Source organism: Bipolaris oryzae (assembly GCF_000523455.1).
Source record: "Bipolaris oryzae ATCC 44560 unplaced genomic scaffold scaffold_131, whole genome shotgun sequence".
In the NCBI taxonomy this organism is placed as follows: Eukaryota; Fungi; Ascomycota; class Dothideomycetes; order Pleosporales; family Pleosporaceae; genus Bipolaris; species Bipolaris oryzae.
Genome location: NW_006911407.1, coordinates 1 through 21145, shown reverse-complemented (window position 1 = coordinate 21145; position 21145 = coordinate 1). Strand labels below are relative to the sequence as shown.

The window sequence follows — 21145 nt, the reverse complement described above, 5'->3', positions numbered from 1 at the left end:
TGTAATCTCGACCTTGTCGATTGCGTCCTTAGTATATATACTTCTACCTGATTACAAGAAATTTTTGGATTGGGTCGCTCAGACCTTTTTTATCGCAAAATGCCTCTATAGCCCAACGCGCTTGCGGCGCCCAGTAGATACATAGAGGTAGCAGTGACGTCATCGTTACGCCGCCCATGACAGATAGTGCCGTAAGCAACGAGACGTAGAAAAACACCAGTGTATGGTGTTGAGAGTGCGCGAAATGCCTTCGGCTGCAGGAGGGTGTCTTATGAATTAAGAAACTCTCTGCCACGCCGGCGGGCAAGATTACATACCCGCAGTTGCCCGATAGCACAAACTGAGGTGTGCGGCTCCTTCGAATCCAGTGTTTGTGAACTCATAACAGGGAAACAACACGAATCAGTGACCTATCGTACGACGAGCTACATAAGACACCGGATAGTATCGGAACGGACAGCGGCGTCTGCAATAATCCATTATATAACCTATGATACCCTCACGAACCTCTTTACTTTAATGCTCCGACAACTTAAGACTTTGTTGCCGGTTCAGGCCACTCCAGTAACCGCCCAACCACGAGTCCATACCTTAGGATCGTTCACCGTTTCTTCTCGGAAACTTTCGAATATGTCACCCAATACGAAGCAACAAAAGAACGAGAAGTTCGGCCATCTGCCACTGTCGACCTCTGGGCCACAAGAAACTAGCTTGACGGTGCGCATTAGTGGTCAGATGTTATTGCAAAGTCCTGATAGTGACATACAATGTAGGGCAACGCGCTCCTTCGAACTCCCTATTTCAACAAAGGCTCAGCATTCACAAAAGAAGAGCGTGATACATTCAAGCTCCATGGCCTTCTTCCCTCAAACATTCAAACCCTCGATGAGCAGGTCAAGCGCGCATATGCTCAATACAGCTCACGTCCGAACGACCTCGCCAAGAACACCTTCATGACGAGTATGAAGGAGCAAAACGAGGTCCTCTACTACAGAGTACGAGATAGCATGTAGCTCCTTGGATATCATGATTAATGACTAGTAGCTGATTTTTGATCACCTCAAAGAGATGTTCTCTGTCATCTATACCCCCACTGAGGGTGAGGCAATAGCTGATTACTCCAAAATCTTCCGAAGACCCGAAGGCTGCTTTCTCAATATCGAAGACGTGGATCGCGTTGAGGACGATATCAAGCAATGGGGCGGCCCCGAAGATATTGACCTGATAGTCGTGAGCGATGGGCAGCAGATACTGGGTATTGGGGATCAAGGTGTAGGAGGCATCCTGATCAGTGTAGCAAAACTAATCATCTATACACTATGCGCAGGCATACATCCCTCACGAACACTGCCAGTCGTCCTCGACTGTGGTACAGATGTGGGTGTATCTGAAATATTGTGCTAGATACTAGGCTAATCCAGGTACAGAATGAGGATCTCTTGAATGACGAGCTATATCTTGGCCTGAGAAAACCACGAGTGACTGGCGAGAAGTACGACCAATTTGTCGACACGTTTGTGAAAGCCGCGCGAAAGCGGTACCCCAAGGCCTACATTCATTTTGAGGACTTTGGTCTGGACAATGCACGAAGAATTCTCGACAAGTATACTCCTGAAATCGCATGTTTCAATGACGATGTTCAAGGAACTGGTTGTGTCACACTTGCAGCTATTATGGCAGCTTTCAAAGTCAGCGGTACGAAGTGGGACGAGGCTCGCTTTGTCATGTTTGGAGCGGGCTCAGCAGGGACTGGAATTGCAGACCAGATTCGGGATGCTATTGTCCAGAATGCCGGAAAACCAGACGACGAAGCGAGTCGTCAAATTTGGTACTTTTATGATTAGGGTGACTAGTCAAAATGAAGCTGATTTTCTTTAGGTGTGTCGACAAACCAGGCCTTCTTCTGCAGGGAAAGAAAGACCAGCTTACCCCTGCCCAAATGCCCTTTGCGCGTACAGACAAGGAGTGGGAAGGAAAAGATCACGGGGATCTACTCTCCGTTATCAAAGAGGTGAAGCCACATGTTCTCATAGGTACATCGACTAAACCAGGCGCCTTCACAGAAGATATCGTTCGGGAGATGGCCAAACACGTCGAGCGCCCTGTCATCTTCCCGCTGTCCAACCCAACCAAACTTCACGAAGCCAAACCCCAGGATCTGTATGACTGGACAGACGGAAAAGTACTAGTGGCGACTGGCTCACCTTTCGACCCAGTGAAGTACAAAGGAAAAGAGTATGAGATATGTAAGTAGCTGATATTTCACTTTTACGAAGACAGAACACTCACTCCCCACTAGCCGAGTGCAACAACTCCGTAACATTCCCAGGCATTGGACTAGGTGCAGTCCTGTCCTGCACCCGCCTGATGACCCCCGCACTTCTTGTCGCCGCTGTCCAAGCTCTATCTTCCGCAGCTCCAGTAGTTAACAATGACGGAGCCGGTCTCCTCCCTGACGTTAAAGATGTCCGAGAAATCAGCGTACAGATTGCCAAGAACGTGATAAAGAAAGCGGTGGAAGACAACTTGGCGCAAGAAAAGAATATACCAAGTGATGATGCAGAGTTGGAAGAATGGATCCGGGAGCAGATGTGGGAAGCTGAGTACAGGCCGTTGAAGCTTGTTGAGCATGCCAAAGCGGATGCACATGCGAAGGGAGAGGCCGGAACAGCATCGGGACAGAGAGAGGCAAGGTTTGACTCTTAGTCCCGTATTTATCAAGGCCTGGAGTGGGCTTCTTTCTTTTGTCAGCTATTGCCTAGTACGGCGACGGAATGAAATAAAAGGAATTCAGTTTGTATTCATCCTAGGAATTCTGGTTAAGAGAAAGCTAGAAATCACGCGGGTCTGTCTCTGCATTTGCGGCCATCAGAAAAAGACTTACTAACAGCGTGGCCACGGTATGAGGAAGGCCGAGGTCTATTTTTTGGTTTGGGGTTGACAAACTCATGTGGGATTAGGGTCGCTAGGTCAAAGCGCCCCTCTTAATGGCTGTGTCGGTGTATGCATTTACCTCATGGTTCTTGAAGTCCCTAGCTCGGACACCTTGTGCGAACAATATGTCGATCTCCTCGAAAGTGCGTCCTTTAGTCTCAGGTAAGCGGAAAAAGGTCCAGATAAAGAAGAGAAATGCAAAGCCACCCCAGAAAAATCCTGTTTTCCCCTTCCAGTCTCCAGCTGTTGGGTTGAGCATGTAAGGGTTGACGACATTGCTGATGATCTGCGCGATGTAGTAGACTATGCGGCTGAGGCAAACACTCTTGCTACGTAATCGAGTTGAGGAAACCTCGGTGATGATGGCGTAACACATTGGTCCAACGGTGAGATAGTAGACGGCGAGCCACCCAAGCATCAGACCAGCTTGGGCATAGTTTCCTCGTGATGATCTGGCGTCGCCAGCACTTATAGCGCCGACAGTCATGAGAATCGCAGTAAGTCCACCTAAGCCCCAAAGGTAGATGGTTCGACGGCCGCAGTAGGACATGAGAAACCAGGATACGATCGTACCAATTGATGCAATGCCCAAACCACCAACAGACATCTTGAAAGAAATGCTGCTGGGGAGACCGGCTTGAACGAAAAAATATGTTGGGGTACCGCCCATAGCTGAGCCGCAGAAGGGCTGAGCGGCAAAAGCCATACAAGCAATCTCGGTACGACGCAGGTCTATGCCCTTGAAGCATTGGAAGTAAGACGTATCCTGGCTAAGCGACACTTCCAGCTCGTTTGTATGGACCATCATCGCGATCTTCTGCTTGATTGAGTCTAGCTGAGACGGTGAAGAGAGACGTTTCAACATCTTTTCTGCCATTCTAAGGTCGCCTTTACGGACGTAGTGCCACGGTGACTCGGGAGCGAAGAAGAGTACCAGGAAAAGCGGAATGGGCCATACCCACTGGAGGGCAAACGGAATGCGATATGACCATTGGCTGGTACCACCAGAGAATGCCGACTGTACACCTGCAGAGATGAGTTGTCCGAGCGCCCAACAGAGATTGACGTATACTGCGAGATATCCCCGCAAGGCCATGGGGCAGACCTCGCTCGCATAAGCAGGTGCCATAGTTGCGAAAACGCCCTGTAAGCATTGGTGAAAGCTCCAAGCTTTCTTGACTGAGCACTTACCCATGGTATACCGCAGAGAAATTGGCCTACAAGTAGAACCGGCAAATTGGGTGCGGAGAACGAGATAGCGATGAAAGCGCAAATGAACACCAAAGAAGTGAGAAGGACCGGGCGGTAGCCATATTTGTGGCAGAAGTATCCATTGGCAAAGGCACCGACGATAGTGCCACACCCAACGGCGTTGCCAAGTCCAGCTTGCCAGGAGGCTGTAATCTGACAGGCTCCACTAGAATCGCACTGACCGTACCGGCGAGCGAAGGCTGGCTGGGCGAAGAAAGAGTAGATGAGGACGAGGTCGTAGCCTTCCATGATGATACAGGTCGATAACAAGACGGACCACATCACCGATTTGGGGTGAAGGCGGAGTGCTTGCCAAGGTGTAAGATCATGCTCCTCCTCAGCCGCCTGCCTGGCTTGATGAAATCCTTCATCGTGCTCAGCCAGTATAATTTCGTTCTTGGTTGAGATAGACATGAGAATACTCAATGCTGTTGGGCGTAACTGTATAGTACAGTAGAGAAGATGGCCGACTTGAGATCCATGCAAGTAGTGATAAGCAGAGATATATAGTTGCGTTCACGAGAGAGAGTGACGTTGCGCAGTCTCGTCCTTCAATCTGATCCCAGTCCCCCCACCGGAGCAAAAGTCCGATAACCTGGGGTAAAGATCCGTCTGGGGTTACATGTGGAGAAGCAGGGGAGGCGTTAACGAACCAGGCGACACGAGCTACAGCGGGGTCGATTAGCCCCGGTGGGCAATCCGGCTAAAATTTTGCAATGCAGTCTCTACTTTTGGGCAGTATAAACTAATGGGATGGCAGTCTATTTCGACTACGAGCCGATTGTCGAGGATTTCGAGTGCGCAGGAAAAAGATCACCTTGCATTGCAGTTTCGATTGCAAAGGAAGTTGACTTCAGACTCAAATTTTTGTCTGTGTCAGAACAGAGCCTAAACTTGCCTTTATATGGATCAATCAATATGGAGAACGAACACTCACGATCAATATTTTCAGACCAGCGCCAAGCACCAAGGGAAGATTAGAGAGCTCTGGTTCGTGCCATTCCTCTCCGCACACGACATGGTCTCGAGTATCCCACTCAATGACTTTACATAGCACTCCTCAATACCCCATGTGAATTGTGGTGCTATATTATCCGTGTTGACACACGCTCGTGACCCCGCCAGAAGAAGGCACCGTCCTTCTCGAAGAATATTAGGGGCAGCTTGGGGATCGAGGATATTGCCAACCTTCGAAATGTTGGGACACATCCTATGACCAACGCGTACGAACAGCTGTACCAGCTCATCATCCAAGGGTCGGTCCAGATGACAGAAGCTTGGCTCTGGAACGCCATCTCTGTCGTTGAAAATAGCCTCGGAAACTTCTGGTAGTTGCATGGTCACGCAGAACGCCCACAAAGTAAGGGTTGCGATAAAAATGGCGTAGGGCTCTTGCACACTGTCTCGACTGTACCTTCGTACATGCCAGTAAAGCGCAGCACAGTGAATCACAGCAAGCCTGGTCTTATATCTATCTCCAACGACCCACTGCAGTAACTCATTTCGTGCACGATCTAGACGAATCCGGCTGTCAGTCTGAGCTCCGTACTGAGTAATATCAGTCAGACCTCTCGCCAAAGATTGAATGCAACCAGTAGGCGTGAGTATTATGATACGTGCGAGGTGCAGTTGCAAGATTGTATGATGTTCAAACCCAGAAGATGTTGCCACTTTGCTGTTGGCATGCCAGTGCAATATGTCCAAGGAGTCGCAAGCACTGTTGCGCCACTTGGAACCTATCTGAGTCGAAGGAAGCCAGTCCAAAGGTTGACGATTGTGTTGACTGGTGCTTCGATGTTCTGCCGTTGCTGAAGGAACCCACGATCTCAGTCGACTTGCAGTCAGCATATCCTTTGTATGGCGGTAGATTGCGTGTATCAGCACTCCCACACTGAACTCGTTGAGACCCACGGGTAATCTCTTCTCCATGTAGAGAACCTCGAGGGCCTCAGTCAATGTCATAGACTGGGGAAACTCATGCTCTGGACGATTCTGCAAGCCGCCCTGCCATATGTCTTCGCATGACGGCAGTTTAGTTCTCACATCATCAATGTTCAACAAAGGTCGAGCTCCAAATTCGTACATCATTGAAGAGTCAAACAACTGTTCTAGTCAGCTGATAGGATCAGTGATGAAAAGTTGATGCTACACACCCAGAGCGAGATCCCAGTCCGGATGCTCGCTTCGCTCTTCAACCAGCCTGGTGAGCCAGGAGACGTGCACGAAGAAAGGACACTACTGCTCTCGGGGCTTAGTTCCAGGAGTCTTAGGGAGCGACAGCTATTGACAAGATCGTGACGCACTCTCAGTGCCTTGTCCATAGATCCCTGCGTTCCTGACTGCAGTAGGCAAACAAGGTGCAGTATACCAGCTTGCAAAATTTGAACATCAGCGAGACTGGCTGCCACCAGATTTTCACCAGGTACGTATAAATCATTACCGAATGCGGAGTAACGCCCACGTCTGCAACGATCAAGCGCAGCGTCTAGCCGTCCCGAGAGGATATTATATGAATCTCGAGATCCGGGGACAAATCTGGACCCTATGGCAGCAACAGCAAGGAGAAGCAGCCATCTCTGGGGGCTTTCTTCTTCGAAATTTGTTTTACGCAGGAAAGGGAAGACTGGGTTGAAGCGGGCAAAGTACTGCTGCACGTAGAGCTCAATCTGTGCATGAGTTGGGAATGCCGTTGATTCGACGCCTGGTTCGTTCGAATCAAGTCCGTGGTGTCTGAGTGTATCAAGCAATATACTGTACGCCTCCTCAGAGCACAATGTAGATAAGCAGGATGGGGAAGCTGCTTCTGGTGCATTGCCTACCTTGAGGCCGGTCGGTAGTGCTTGATCAATAGTAAGTGAACCACGATCATGGTATCGGCCTCTGAATGGCGCACGTGAGCCATCGCCGTTAACATAGTACTCTGCACTAGCGGTGAGGGGCGTTTGCGTGCTCTGCACGCTGTCGCAACTTGAAGTTTCAATAACCAAAGAGGTAGGTTGGTGGGTTTGCTGACGGAAACTGCGATCCGTGTCATGTACCATTGGGATGATGGCGTCTGGTGTTTGTTGTCCGCGCGGGTCAAGTGGGAACTTCCCAGTGCCATTGTTGGGTAACATGTTCCAGTCAATATCGTACTGATAGCCAGGCGAGATCCAATTGATGCCGAGTGGGCCAAGATCGGGAAGGTCAACGTCATAAAGCGTAACAACGTCGCCCAATGACGCACCCCAGATGCTGTCCTCCTCTCCAGGTTCACTAGGAGCTGCGTTATCCCGGCGCATTGCAGTACTGTCACTTGACGGAATCTCTACTTCACTATCGATTGCAACGGTTTCATGGGCCATTTCCAGTAAGGCGCTTGAACCCAAGTTTTCAGGTCCGGTCGACTGCATCCCTCTCCGCTCGATGGTATTGCTTCGTGAAACTGCTCTACCTGAAGTAGGGTAGCAACATGGCAAGTTGCGACTCGAGCATCTCTTGCATGGTAAACTCCGTGAACAGCGAACGCGGTCAAGCGCACACTGCTTGCATGCTCTGGTAGAAACAGGTGTTGCTGACACTTCGTTTTGCTGCTCATGTGATGCCTTGTGACGGGTCAAAACATCACTGATCTTGATCAGATGTTGTCTTCAATACTCAGAAGATAACTTACAGTCGGGAAAACCGTTTTTCGCAGAAGGAGCATCTGTATGGCTTTTCGTGTGTATGTGTGCGAAAATGACGAGTGAGATGCTCTGGCCTGTGGAATGTTTGGTTACAAACGGAACAGCTAATATGCATCTTTGGCAGCGACTGAGTTGGTATCACACAGACCGGTGAAGTAACACCTAGAGCACTAACACCTCGGTCATGGCGCTGCTCGACAACTCTTATGGCGAGTGTGATAGGTGGGATTTCTGATGTCAAGGGAGCCAGGAAGACAGTGCGGGGTTGTCTGGACAGCTGACTAGACTGTCGTGTTGAGACTAGTACGTAGGTACCAGCAGGGAACAAGCGGGAAGACATACTATTCGGGCATATCATTGCACAACATCTTGGTCCAAGGCATCGATCTCTGCTAGACTTGTGTATTAGAAATTGCACGTTGTTGTCTACGGCCTGATAAACACAGGCATTTCCTGCAAAGGAGACGCGACCGTAATATGGATGCCACCCTCGTAAGTATCTTCGCTCCATAGCCTCTGCCACTTCTTACCATCAGTCAGCTTTGGCAGATACACCGCCGTCTGCGTCTGACCCTCCGAAAAAACCGGGCAGCAGAGGTACTTGTCACCATACATGTACTGTTCGTCGACTTCCCAACAAATGGCATCATCGGGAAACTCGAAGAAGAGCGTCCTCATGACCGGGGTGCCATGCTCGTGAGCTTCCTTCATGAGATTTCGCGTGTAAGGTCGAAGCTCTTCGCGAAGCTGCATGTACCTTTTGCAGATCTCAAACACCTCCGACCCGTATGACCACACTTCGTTGGCTGCACCACTACGACATGATGCTCCTCCAGTATTACCGACCTTTGCCTGCCTTGGCTCGCGATCTCCATGAAGTCTCATAACAGGGCAAAATGCTCCCCACTGGAACCATCGCACGAATAACTCCCGGAACTTAGGGTCATTGGGATCGCCCCCGTGGAAACCACCAATATCTGTTATTCAAAGTAAGCCTTCAATTCAACCAGGATTGAAAGGAGGTTACCTGTTGTCCACCAGGGAATACCGGCGATGCCCATGGATAACCCTGCCGCCAGTTGGTCTCGGAAGCTGCTCCACGAGGAAGCAATGTCGCCACTCCATACAAGGGCACCGTACTTTTGACTGCCTGCCCAAGCACAACGAACAAGATTGACAACTCCAGTCTGACCCTCAGCTACCATGCCCTCGTAAAAGGCACGCGAGTATTCTCGTGGAAAGATGTTGCCGACGGCCAGGTTGGATCCAAGATGATACCTGTAGTTTTCGAAGTCGTACACCGTGTACTCGGGTTCGGCTTCGTCCAACCAGAAAACCTTGATGCCCTTTGAATAGTAGTTTTGCTTCACCTTACCCCACACATACTTTCGAGATGCTGGATTGGTTGGATCGAAATGTACAGTGACGCCCTGGAATGACATAGCGATGCGCTCGCCACGCTCTGTACGAATGAGCAAACCCTTCTCTAACATCTCGGCATAGTTCTCGGACTTGCGATCGACTGTTGGCCAGATGGAGACCATGAGCTCAATGCCCATATCTTGCAATTCCTTGACCATAGCGTTTGGATCTGGCCAATACGTCTCATCAAAGCGCCAATCACCTTGTTTCGGCCAGTGCTGGACTGATTCAATACGCGTTCTGAACGGGGTTTTAGTCTACTGCAACTTACGAAGAAGTCGATGACGATCAAATCAATCGGCAGTTGAAGTCGTTTGTACTCTCGTGCAACATTGAGAAGCTCATCCTGGGTCTGGTAACGCAACTTGCATTGCCAGAAGCCGAGGCCATATTCTGGCATCATAGGTACCTTGCCAGTGGCCTCGGCGTATGCCTCAATAATCTGCGCTGGCGTCTCTCCTGCCACGACCCAGTAGTCTAAGACCGTTGTTGATCGAGCCTCGAAGCTCATGATGTTTTTGCCAAAGATGGCAGTTCCAACGGACGGATTGTTCCACAGAAAGCCATAGCCACGGGAAGACAGCGCAAATGGTACGCTGGCCTGAGAGTTGCGGTGCGCGAGTTCGATCTGAGTTCCTTTGATATCTAGGTAGGGCTGTTGGTACTGTCCCATGCCGAAGATCTTCTCCTTTGGATCAAGGCTCTCGAACCTGGCCGTGAGATGATAGTCACCACCAATTATTGGTTTGAACTCGCGCGCTTCAATCTCGAGAGCGCTACATTTCGGATCTGTAGGCTCTCGCCGGTTCCGAGCAAACTCTTCGAGCAGGACTTTTCCACTGTCATCACGGACAGTCACTTTACCCCGCTGCGTCACTGTAGCGCTGATACGGCCGTTCACCAGGGTAGCGCATTCATCTGTGATGGTGACATCTGATTTGGTGGGCTTGGCCTGAAGCAGCGCCCAGTCTTCGGTAGGCATGCTACTGGCTTTGGTGGCACGAACGCGGAGAGAGTTTTGGCCCCACGGTTCGATCCATAGCCGTTCTGCGTCGTACGCGAACACGAGACGACCGTGTTCGTGGAGAAACATTGTTCAGCTTAAGAGAAGCGTATCCGTGGTTCAATTAGAAATATCTGTCGCAAAGCGGTTCGAGTGAAGCCACGCATCAGGTGTGCGCACAGCTTTGCAGGCAAGCCAGAGCGCTGCGGCCGCAAGAGGGTGACAAAGGAACATGATCAATGTGGATCAACGAGGTCCACCGGGCTTGTGTAACGATACGTGTAAAAACAGTACAGTTTCCCCGTGTTATTCGGAGAGAAGAGTTCGTCTCCACGCGCCTCCACCGGAGCGTGAGGGGAAGGCGCGCTCGAAAAGTGGGCTAGGGTAGTCTCTCCACCGGAGGATTGGAAATCTACTGCGGTACATGGCATAAGATTGACATTTACTCCAACGGAAAATTCACAATGAGTGCAACTGTTCTATCTTGTTCTTCGTTGTTGAAGATGCACAAACGATTATCCAAACAATCTTTAACACACTATAATTAATTTGTGTTTCAATTAGCTTTCATCTTGGAATATTTTCAATCTGTTTCTATTCCGAATATTCGCCAAATACGCATTTACAGCTTGGGACTATTGTAAAGCTTGAAATGTCAAAGGGGTGTGACCTCAAATGACTCCAGAAACGGAAAACTCCAGTTATTTACAACGGTTGGTGTTCCACACAACAGAACTACTGATCCAAGCAAATGTACGTTGCTGAACCTACTGTACCCCACCGGAGGCATTTTACTTCGACATGGGCTATGCGGGGTTGTAGGCATCCCATCTCCACCGGGAGTTCTACTAGATTCACCCAGGCTTGCTACTTAGGAACAATTAATTTAATTCCGCGCTACTGTAACCCCGCATGACGCCTGCAGCGACAATACTGTTTTTTCATAGAAGATCAAATAAGTTTTTGAAAATATGTCGCTGGAAAAGAATTGCCGAATTAATTTAAATGCTACTAAGAGCTTGCCAAAGACGTGCACACATAAGAAGAGATTGATGTACCATTCATTCGGGCTTGCCATCAGGCCTGTGACCAGTATATTCTCGAGAGAAGATGAGGTCATCTGCAGTTGCCAGTATTCTGCTTTCGAGCCTTACGTTCCTCGAAGCAGCCAACATCCGAAGAGTAGCTAAGGGCGTTGCAACCGTCGACCTTTCCAAGACTTCCGGCCAGGCAAAATTCCTTGCTTCTGGGTGGATCTACGGATTTCCCGACAACGGGACAGAGGCAGACACTTCGATTCCCGCGAATTACATTACGGACGTCAAATTCGGTTCCAGCCGAGCTGGCGGTGCTCAAACTTCGTCCCGTGGCTGGGTCGATGGTTACGACAGCTACCTTCCGCGATTCGAGTCTACCCTTTCCAACTACCGTACCACTCGGAAATACAACGGCGAGTTTATAGTCCTCGTCCATGACCTATGGGGAGCAGATGGCAGTAGCATCCCTCTCTTCCCTGGCGACAATGGCAACTGGACTGAAACCGACGCTTTCTTGACCCAGCTCGTCAAAGACATCAAGGCTAACAACATGCTCGACGGCCTTATTCTCGACCTCTGGAATGAGCCTGATATTGATATATTTTGGGGCCGTACTTGGTCCCAATACCTTGAATACTACGTCCACGCCCACAACTTCTTCAGGCAAGTTTCCACACACACACACACATGTCACTTTCTAGTTTCTCCCTATACCATTAGCTAACCAACTCTCCCCGACTCAGAAAAAACCTTGCTTCAACTACGCTCAGCGGCCCTTCCATGGCCAGTTCCCCTCGCACCAACTCGGAAAACTGGCAAACCTGGCTGAGCACCATAGCCAGCAAAAACGCCACCCCAGACATCTACTCCTGGCACCAAATCGGCACCGGGAGCCGCCAACCCGACGCCACAATCCCCGACTTCGCCACGCTCCGCTCCTCGCAAAACCTGCCTGAACGCCCCATCGACATCAACGAGTACGCAGCAAAAGAAGAGCAAACCCCGGGCTGCTCCGTGTACTATATTGCCCAGCTCGAGCGGCACAACCTGCGTGGCCTGCGCGCAAACTGGGGCTCTGGAACGGGCCTTCACGATTCGCTCGCCAATCTCGTCTTCAACACGAGCAGCGCTGTGTATCGTCCGAATGGGGAGTGGCAGCTGTACAAGTACTACGCCGGGATGACGGGAGAGAGACTTGCAACCACGGCGGCGGCTGATAGTCAGTTTGATGTGTTCGCGACTAGATCTGCCGACGGGCTTGTCAAGGTTATCGCGGGGACGCGCATTGTGGAGGGTCAGTACGATATTCAGATTAGTGGATTGGAGGGAGCGTCGGTTAGTGTTGCTACATATCGGTTTGACTGGGCGGGGCCTGGGGGCGAGATTGAGGCACCCGTGGCGTTGGGTACGAGTACAGTGAACATTAGTAGCGGGGTGGTGAGTGATATCACATCTTTCTTCTGCTTCTTTTATTTCCCCTTCCTGGTAAGAACTTGTGTGTGAAGATTGCTAATGCTTCATCGGAACAGATTACTATCTCGGTTGATCCGGCGACTAATGCGACCGCGTATGCGTATGAGATTTCTGGTGCGACGTAGTTGAACTGTCACCACACGCCTTGTTTTTGATTTCCATGCCTGGATAGTCGTAAAATGACCGCATTCTAGGGTTATGTATGTAAATGCAGTCTCTGTAATCAATCTTTCATCTCCCTGTTCATATATAAAACTCTACAGCAGTGTTTTACATTTAGTCTACACATTAATTATACCCATATAGAACATATTTAAGAGCTGTATAAGTTACCAGTGGGGAGAGATATAAATAACATATCACGGACTGTCAGAATTCAAAATTCCATATAAACCACGTCATCAACTTCCCAGCAGCCATATCGACCGAACCGATAAACAACTTTAAACGCAAACTATGTGGCTTTTCTACTAATTCGACGGCGTCATCGTCAGCGCTTCTCTGGCTCGGGATGCACTATCTGTAGAGCTAGTAGCGGCCCGGGAGCTTATAAAGCGGGGTTTGCGCGTCTACGGGCCATGGACCCTAGCGGGCTAAAGGGTATGTCCTCCTGAAACGCAATCCCCTCACTAGGCTTACTGTTTGAAATAATTTTTTAAAGGAATAGTAAAGGAAGGAGAGATATCCGGGGATTAGTTGTATTTGATAGTAGTGGCTGATCAGCATCGAGGTTATTACTCGCTGCAACTTTAATATCGACCGCACTTGTGGCACTGTTGGCGGTTGCGGTAGATAGGTGATTACGAAGCGCAATAGTTACGATAATGTGGAGCTTAAAGTTACCTTCCTGGATAGTTGCGGCAGTGCATAGGTCGGTGGATGTTGAAGTTGATCAATCAATTGGGTTCATGAAGTTTGGATAATGTGCATGTATCCAACCTAGATGCACACTATCGTAGATGTGGAGATAAGTTGTGCAGTTGGGAGCTGCTTTTTCAAGTTTTGGTGCTGAAGAAGCTATTCTTTATGGTTTCCCCTTGCATATGACTACTGTGAAGTCCTGACAAACTCTTACACATCTTCGCTACTGTAGATAGCTTGAGTAGCAATTGATGCAATCCTGTTAACCCCCCCCCCCCACGAAAAGGCGGGAATGATGTTTTGGGAAGAAATCAATTGCAGCTATTTTGTTCATTCTTTGAGAGGACACATGGAGTATGATGCATGGGGTTCGAGTATGATATTTCCCAATCTTAGTCTCGACCAAGGCGAGAACAAAGTGGGATGCACAGTTTATCATAGGTTCTAATTTGTTTGTTATAGCGAATACTTGACTATAGGGCTTGGGTTATTTATATATGCTTTCGCGTGCCTGGACCTCCCAGAGCAGAAATCGGATATTGTCCGTGTGCTCTTGGTCATGATAGTAATTGCTGTAGATGGCGTGGTCCAACAATAGCCTTACGAAATGGTCATCTTGTCGTCTGATGAACTGGCAAAAGTCGACATTGTCCCTCTCTAATATGAATTTGACAAAGCATTCATTCATGACAAAGTGGGGTCCTTGGGTAATGGCCTCGATGTCTTTCATAGAGGGGCTGATGACAGACGAGAGGAGGTTGGAGAGGGCGACGGTGGTGGCAGAACGACCGAGGGCTGCGAGATAGGCAAATACAGTGGTGATGCCTTGGACGGCAAACGAGCGCCTTATTTCATCCTCTCGATCTTGGCCTGTTCGAATGTCGGCAAGGACAATCAAGGTGCGGTTCTGGAGACGTTTGGTGTCGATATGGTAGATGGTGCTGGCGGGCGGACCGACGCGAGCTAGTTTTGCCGAAGCGGCGGCATGGTGAAGGTCGAGCTTGAGAGCAGGAGTGGCATTGTTGGCTACCAGATGGCGATTGAGGTAAGCAACAAAATGGTGGCGCAGGCTGTGGGTGGGCGTGGGAACGTGGTCGGATAAGACGGCAACGGCGAAGTCGTGTATGGGACTGGGGAGGGTGGGAATATAGGCCTTGGCGAGGTCCGTGCCGAGGCGATGGGCCAATCGGTCGTCGCCAAAGAGATAGCGCTGGTAGTCGTTGAGAGAAAAGGGAAATGTCAGCTCATCGTCGGCGACGATGCTGTGAAGCGCGAAGACATCTTGAACCATTGGGGCCGGGCCAGGTCCTCTGGCGCCAGAAGATGGGATTTCGCAGGTGCAGAGAGAGACGGTGGCCAGACATTTGAAGGGTCGGCCCATGGCCAGGTTAGCGGCAAGAAGCGTCTGGAATCGACATGCCAAGAGGGGGGCTGTGCAGCCGACGCCTTTTCATCGACGTCGACCATGGCTCCTTGCCATGTATGTACCGTACTGCGTATGCGCATGTCTGTACTTAAATGCCTCAAATCCATGTCATGGGGACGGCCAATGTCAAAAGACGGCTGGACCTACCCCAGCCAGCATCACACAACAACCCCTCTGCTCCATCTGCCGATCCAAGCTGGATGCCCAAGACGCCAAACGCGCATGCCGCGTCACGGAACATGTTTCCCATTGCCATGACCATCCATCTGTCTGCGTCTGGACCACGACAAGTTCAGACGGTGCCAACGGCTTCTCCGCGCGCCATGTGGCAGCTTATTGCAACTGCTCCTACACCAAAGACGCCAATTGCTCAACAAGCTCAACGGCACGTTACAATGAAGCATACACAAAAAGCTAAGGAAAAGCTTGCTACACTCAAGTACCTGTAGAGAGCACATGGCTTAGCGAATAGTCGGGTACGGCCGTCCAAGACCTTTGATTTCGTGTAACTCACGTGACCGGGTACTCTGATCCACGGTCACGTGATCGCAGCCTGTGCGATTTTGCTCTCCTTACTTACATTCTGAGGATATGACCGCTGCATACGGAATCATTGCATACCAACCACACTGTTTTGCAACGCCTGAACCTCTGCCAATGATTGCATAAAAAGAAGGAATCATCTTGGTCTACGCGCCACTGGTGGCATAATGTTACACAAGTCAGAACCTTGTTCACAACGTTCGCTAGTCGATCACTACAAAAAACTTGCACAACACTGCATCTTATGCTTTGTGGCGTCAAGGGTCACTCCTTATCTTCGCATCCAACACTGCCGTGTCTCCCTTGCCAAGAAGCCTACAGGAAAAGCGCCAACCACTACATTAGTCGCTCCTGCCTCCTTCACTCACCCCACTATACAAACTGCTCTTGAATTCCAGCACACCGTCCACTCTTCTACAACCACGTCTTCGACTCGCCGTCTGTACAAGAACCACATGTTCCTTATTCAATCTCTGAACATATCCAGTAGTACAGTAACGTCAGGCTCCTCTGCGCCGGCACAACCTAAAGCATTTCCCTACTCTACGGCGATGCGAACAGAAATTGACCCTTTCGTCGTCTGTGCCACGATTAAGTCGTGGTCATACGAAATGTCATCCTTGACTGTATCAACCAGTTTGGCCCTGGGATGAACATCTAACACCATGTATGCGCACATGATGTAAAGCTCACAGTATGCCAGTTGTTCGCCAATGCAGGCGCGACTGCCTTTTCCAAACGCAATCAGCTTCTTTTGCAGCGAATAGTTCTGCGTACCATCCTCCAGTAGCCAACGTTCAGGAAGGAATTCGTCTGGATCGGGGAAAAGCTCAGTGTTCCAGTGGTTGATCATGGACGTCATGCCGATGGGTGTGCCTCGTGGAATGACAAAGTCCGTCTTGCCGTCTGCCGAAATATAGTGCAAGTCCTCTTCGCGCGCAATTCTGGCCGATCGATGCGATACTCCAGGCATCATGCGCAGACACTCCTGCAACACGGCCCAGAAATAAGGAACCTTTTCAAGCTCAACCCATTTCAGATTTTGTGTGCTAATACCGGCTTGTGCAAGGTCAGATGCCAACCTTTGGTTGATCTCTGGCTTGGCGAGGGCCCAGTAGGTGAAGACGGTGAGAATGGCCTAGAACGAGGTTAGTACTGCTGCGTTTGTGATCAGCTCCTCAAACCTAATTCAACTTACACCAGTGGTTTCAGTACCTGCAAGCAGGAAATTGAAGCCCTCGCCGTTGTACCTGTATTTCTCTTCTTCCGACATTGACTTATCTTTACCCATGACTTCGGCAAAAACACGTCCGTTATCGGGATTTTTCAGCGCCTGCGCGATGTACTGGGGAATTGTCACATTCATGACCTTCATGACTGCCTTGATATCTTCGCCTAGATAATCAGCCATGAAGGGAAGGACTTGGGCCATCTTGCGGCCCAAGGCATTGTGGCGCATCATGTAAGCGCTCTTGAAGAATGACTTGACCCATGTAGCGAAGTTGGGCTCCCAACCTTCTTGCGCCACAAACCCCATGGGCTCACCAAAAGCATACTGAGAGATGACATCGGCTGTGTAGCAGTTGAACGCTTCCTTGACATCAAATGCACCCTTGCCGGCTGACCGGAGCATCTTCTTTGCGACCATGGATGCGAATTCGTGCACCTCGCCTTCTAACTTCAGCATCTGCTGACGCGAGAAGAACTTGTTCAGCGGCGCCCTTCGCGCACGATGCAGATCGTGGTTAACCGTAGAGAATCCAGTCACCGAGACTGGCCCAGCCCCACCAGTGTTCAGTTGGTGCTGCCATTTGTCACGAACATGTCCCGGTCCAGCGTAGATCTCGTCGGTAAAGGCGGGGTCGGAGCAGTGTAGTTCGTCGGGGTTGATGCGTACAATTGGGCCGTACTTCTCGTGCATACGCGAGATGACTTTGCCATAGCGCCCGACAAGCCACCAGTCGTAGTAGGCTTCGTAGAGGTAGGATGCAGCAGCAATCTTTGGGCCTGGGAATCGAGATAGGGGGTGAAGAGGCGAGATGTTGTAAAGCGCGATTGCGATTCGATAGCCGATCCAGGCTACAACCAACCACATCACACTCGCAAAAGAAAAGATTGATGTCTGGCCTTGGACCACGCCGGATTGCTGGTCCATGGTGATGTTTTCGGTGACTTGACAGCGCCCAGCCTGCACAGTAACGGGAGCAGATGCAGGACGACGTTCTGACGAGGTCGACTCCTAATATTATGAATGCTCCTGACTGACACTTACATATGCCACATCAGAGCCGATCCCCTCCTTTTCGGCGTCGGTGGCTCTTTTTTACCAATCAACCCTTGGCAATAAGAGGAGTAGCGCACATTATTCAAATATTTTGCACTTTAGTAAGCTCCACTAATTGCACAATTGGCCTTCGCGTCATTGGTGCCCCAAGTTCCTTGCCGTGCCACATGGGAGAGCGTTGCACTATGCGGGTGGGGCTGCACCCACTTCCGCCCGCGGCAGAGCTACCCAAATACGAGGCTCGAGTCAATGGTCTTGGGGATTCCCTGGACAGCTCCATCGAGTCCCCCCTCGTCCCACACGTTCTTGGATGGAGCTGAAGAATTGTCTCGCCGACCACATCCCGAGAAATCTTGCAGACCATGGACCTGGCGAGAGAGAGAGAGAGAGAGAGAGAGAGAGGAGAAGATGCAAAGTAAGCATCTTGAATTTGGGGTTAACTACTCCTTTGGACCCCCCTGCCTCCAAAACAGGGCGGGAGCTGACTGCCGACGCCCAGTAGAATGGAGCTGGGTTGATTTTATTTCCCCCAAGCGCAGGCGCTACGGGTTGCGTGGGATAGAGTTAAGGCGCGCGATATGCCATCTTGGCACTGTGGATTCGCGCCTGACCTAGATGGTTTCAGCGTTGCGAGCAGCCTCGTCTTGTCTACATCGAGTCACTGACAGCGGCTTGGCCTCGTATTCTGACAATGTGGGACAAACCGAGATGGGCGGCTCTACTTCGCTTGCACTGAGATCGCCAATGCATTCGCTGGACGCGATTGCGCTTGTTCCGTTGCGGACAACCCGAAAGCACCTGAACAGCAATCATCCCGTTCTCCTGTCGACATTAGTGGCAAGGATTATACGCAACATACCCACTATTTACTTTGACGGAACGCTATCGGCCCGTTGCTTCCTTCGCCTAGCCGGTCCGTGTTGTTATGTTCCGAATCCTTCAAGCAACGACAGGAGGCGACAGCATGGATCAAGTTTTTAACACTATCCCAGTGCCCCCAACATGTTGTTCCTTTTGTTCGCCGCCCTTTTGTCCGTTCAGCCCACTATCACGGGCTCCACTCCATTTATACAGTGTCTTGTTTAGTATTGCTGCTTACTTGTGACACGACTCTATCAGATCTGTGCGTCACGGCCACAAGACAAGATGACAGAGGTGATCGAAATACCGATGGCGAGGAGCGGCCGTGACTCAATGATAGCAATGTCGTTTTTGTGGTTGCTCGCTGCGTCAACAGTTGCTTTCCGCATCTATGGGCGTGTGAAAGGACCCGGATTGTCACTGGATGACATCTTTGCAGGTATCGCGATGGTATGCCGCAAGTCTGTAATGACCATTAGAGCCTCGGCTGACTTTATTTAAGGTTCTAACCACAAGCACAATCGGTCTCAATGCTGAAGGTGAGAAATTCTTATTCAACAAGCATCGACAGTATGGCTAACATACTACCTAGTCTTTACCAGTGGTGTGGGCTATGATTTTGACAAAAACAACGCAGAAATGTTTCCCAAGCGTGAGTTGAATGCGATACGAGCATTTCGATGCATTGGCTAATCCTGGAATCCAGTTATGAACAATCTTCCACATATCATGCAGTTGACCTTCGCCTACACCTTGATATACATTTGGTGCTTGGCCGCTCTCAAGCTCTCTCAACTTGCTCTCTACCACCGCGTGTTTGCGCTCCAACTTCGCATTGCGGTATACATCGTCGGCGCTATCGTAGTAGCCTGGGCCATCATCTTCAACTTCGTCTTCATATTTCTATGCGATCCCATCTCCCAGCAATGGACTGTAGAACGGGTCGGACACTGTTTGGACCAGATGCTTTTGCTCAAGTTTTTGATTATAACAAACATGGTAACGGATCTCATGATTGTAGCTCTACCAATCCGGGCTGTTTGGCAGCTACAGATGCGAAAGACTGAGAAGTTCGCTGTATTGGCTTGTTTTGGGCTGGGCCTGGCTTGCGTATTCATCGGCATTGCTCGCTTTGTGCTCATTTACACAATCGGTAAGCCAAAATTCTCTTTTTCACTAGCAGTACAGCGTACTGACGGATTACAGATCTCATCGGTAACCTCACGGGAACTTCCGGCACTACGTTCATGTTGTGTACTGTCGAGTTGATGCTAGCTTGTCTGTGTATCAATATTCCCATGCTACGGCCCTTTTATCTGCGATGGCGCACACATTACAAGGGCTCCTCGATGAGCAGTAGTGGTCTCAAGAGTGGGCCCAAGAGATCAGCTACTGGAGGGTTGAGTGGGTCGCAACAACAGCGACCGGGCCACTATACACAGTGGATGGAGTTGGTAAGTTGGACCGCATTCGCGTATCTCCGCATACGAAATGAGAGTAGTACAGAGGCTGATGACTTGAAGCATGACAAGGATACCGTAACTGCCACCGTCACCGGCGACGATGCGAGTTCAGAGAGGAAGCTCACGGCAGATCCTATGCCGTTTGATGCCATTCAGGTGTCCAAAGACTTTACCATTACGCGGGATTGAACAAAGCTCTGCCTCAAAATTCCCGGCGCATATCAAAGTGAGACTATGGTCATCACATCTTAAGATCCAAACCTCTACAATCGCCTTTCTCAGCATTATACCCACATCGTCCGTTTATGGGAAGACATGATATTTGGCAGGTTCGTGAAATAACGACTTCAAAAGTTTTATACCCAACACATCGGGTTTCGAGTTTTTCTGTAGCGTTGGAGGGAATGATCCATGCACAAAAAGGAGAAGAAAAGTGCAAGCTTCGGCCACGGCAGACGTCACTCGTTAAGATGGAATAGAAGATAATACCCGATACCCAAAGATCACAAGTCACGACATCTCCATCTACCAAGTCAATCCTCATATTTCGTATTCTCCCATCGCCCCAAAGCCAAACATGTGATCCGTTCGCATCCTAGCATCACGCGGTATCTACCTCGAACCGCTCAAACTTTACATCTATATTTTCGTGCCCAATGGCAAAAACACCGAAAATAGGTCCTACAAAGTCTTTGCCACTAAGGTCCCTCGCATCTACACTGGCTACTTCGTCGCTCTCTCCCGCATCATCCAGTCTGTATGAGATTTCGTACTTCATCTCCGTATACGGAGGTGCCTTTCAAAAGTTCTGTCTGCCAAGAATAATCTAGCCAAAGTACGGCCGCCTTAGCCAAGGCTTGTCTCTTCCCTCTATATACTTATTACTACCTTATAGCTTAATAATCTTTTAAATATATATAAG

The 21145-nt window shown here is 49.9% G+C and overlaps 9 protein-coding genes across 9 annotated transcripts; 4 read left to right on the top strand and 5 right to left on the bottom strand.

Moving 5' to 3' along the window:
- Positions 1–630: 630 nt before the first annotated feature.
- On the top strand, positions 631–2706 carry COCMIDRAFT_28634 (uncharacterized protein; the record flags this gene model as incomplete). The annotated part of the gene is made up of 6 exons (XM_007692497.1): positions 631–717; positions 774–995; positions 1045–1377; positions 1422–1828; positions 1879–2246; positions 2300–2706. 6 exons carry the CDS (start codon positions 631–633, stop codon positions 2704–2706), a joined length of 1824 nt encoding a protein of 607 aa, XP_007690687.1.
- A 259-nt stretch (positions 2707–2965) lies between these two features.
- Positions 2966–4599, bottom strand: COCMIDRAFT_102568 (uncharacterized protein; the record flags this gene model as incomplete). Its single annotated transcript, XM_007692511.1, has 2 exons — positions 2966–4078; positions 4126–4599. 2 exons carry the CDS (start codon positions 4597–4599, stop codon positions 2966–2968), a joined length of 1587 nt encoding a protein of 528 aa, XP_007690701.1.
- A 534-nt stretch (positions 4600–5133) lies between these two features.
- COCMIDRAFT_102584 (uncharacterized protein) lies at positions 5134–7466 on the bottom strand (the record flags this gene model as incomplete). Its single annotated transcript, XM_007692510.1, has 2 exons — positions 5134–6288; positions 6339–7466. The coding sequence occupies 2 exons, from the start codon at positions 7464–7466 to the stop codon at positions 5134–5136; spliced, it is 2283 nt and encodes a 760-aa protein (XP_007690700.1).
- Positions 7467–8276: 810 nt separating this feature from the next.
- COCMIDRAFT_7678 (glycoside hydrolase family 31 protein) lies at positions 8277–10365 on the bottom strand (the record flags this gene model as incomplete). The annotated part of the gene is made up of 3 exons (XM_007692489.1): positions 8277–8827; positions 8878–9490; positions 9544–10365. The coding sequence occupies 3 exons, from the start codon at positions 10363–10365 to the stop codon at positions 8277–8279; spliced, it is 1986 nt and encodes a 661-aa protein (XP_007690679.1).
- Positions 10366–11385: 1020 nt separating this feature from the next.
- On the top strand, positions 11386–12910 carry COCMIDRAFT_102625 (glycoside hydrolase family 39 protein; the record flags this gene model as incomplete). Its single annotated transcript, XM_007692509.1, has 3 exons — positions 11386–11979; positions 12033–12749; positions 12842–12910. 3 exons carry the CDS (start codon positions 11386–11388, stop codon positions 12908–12910), a joined length of 1380 nt encoding a protein of 459 aa, XP_007690699.1.
- Positions 12911–14133: 1223 nt separating this feature from the next.
- On the bottom strand, positions 14134–14937 carry COCMIDRAFT_102574 (uncharacterized protein; the record flags this gene model as incomplete). The annotated part of the gene is made up of 1 exon (XM_007692508.1): positions 14134–14937. One exon carries the CDS (start codon positions 14935–14937, stop codon positions 14134–14136), a length of 804 nt encoding a protein of 267 aa, XP_007690698.1.
- Positions 14938–15182: 245 nt separating this feature from the next.
- Positions 15183–15521, top strand: COCMIDRAFT_7675 (uncharacterized protein; the record flags this gene model as incomplete). Its single annotated transcript, XM_007692488.1, has 1 exon — positions 15183–15521. The coding sequence occupies one exon, from the start codon at positions 15183–15185 to the stop codon at positions 15519–15521; it is 339 nt and encodes a 112-aa protein (XP_007690678.1).
- Positions 15522–16153: 632 nt separating this feature from the next.
- COCMIDRAFT_102621 (uncharacterized protein) lies at positions 16154–17770 on the bottom strand (the record flags this gene model as incomplete). Its single annotated transcript, XM_007692507.1, has 2 exons — positions 16154–16753; positions 16814–17770. The coding sequence occupies 2 exons, from the start codon at positions 17768–17770 to the stop codon at positions 16154–16156; spliced, it is 1557 nt and encodes a 518-aa protein (XP_007690697.1).
- Positions 17771–19045: 1275 nt separating this feature from the next.
- COCMIDRAFT_102571 (uncharacterized protein) lies at positions 19046–20412 on the top strand (the record flags this gene model as incomplete). The annotated part of the gene is made up of 6 exons (XM_007692506.1): positions 19046–19210; positions 19263–19299; positions 19353–19412; positions 19467–19913; positions 19967–20214; positions 20284–20412. The coding sequence occupies 6 exons, from the start codon at positions 19046–19048 to the stop codon at positions 20410–20412; spliced, it is 1086 nt and encodes a 361-aa protein (XP_007690696.1).
- Positions 20413–21145: the final 733 nt, after the last annotated feature.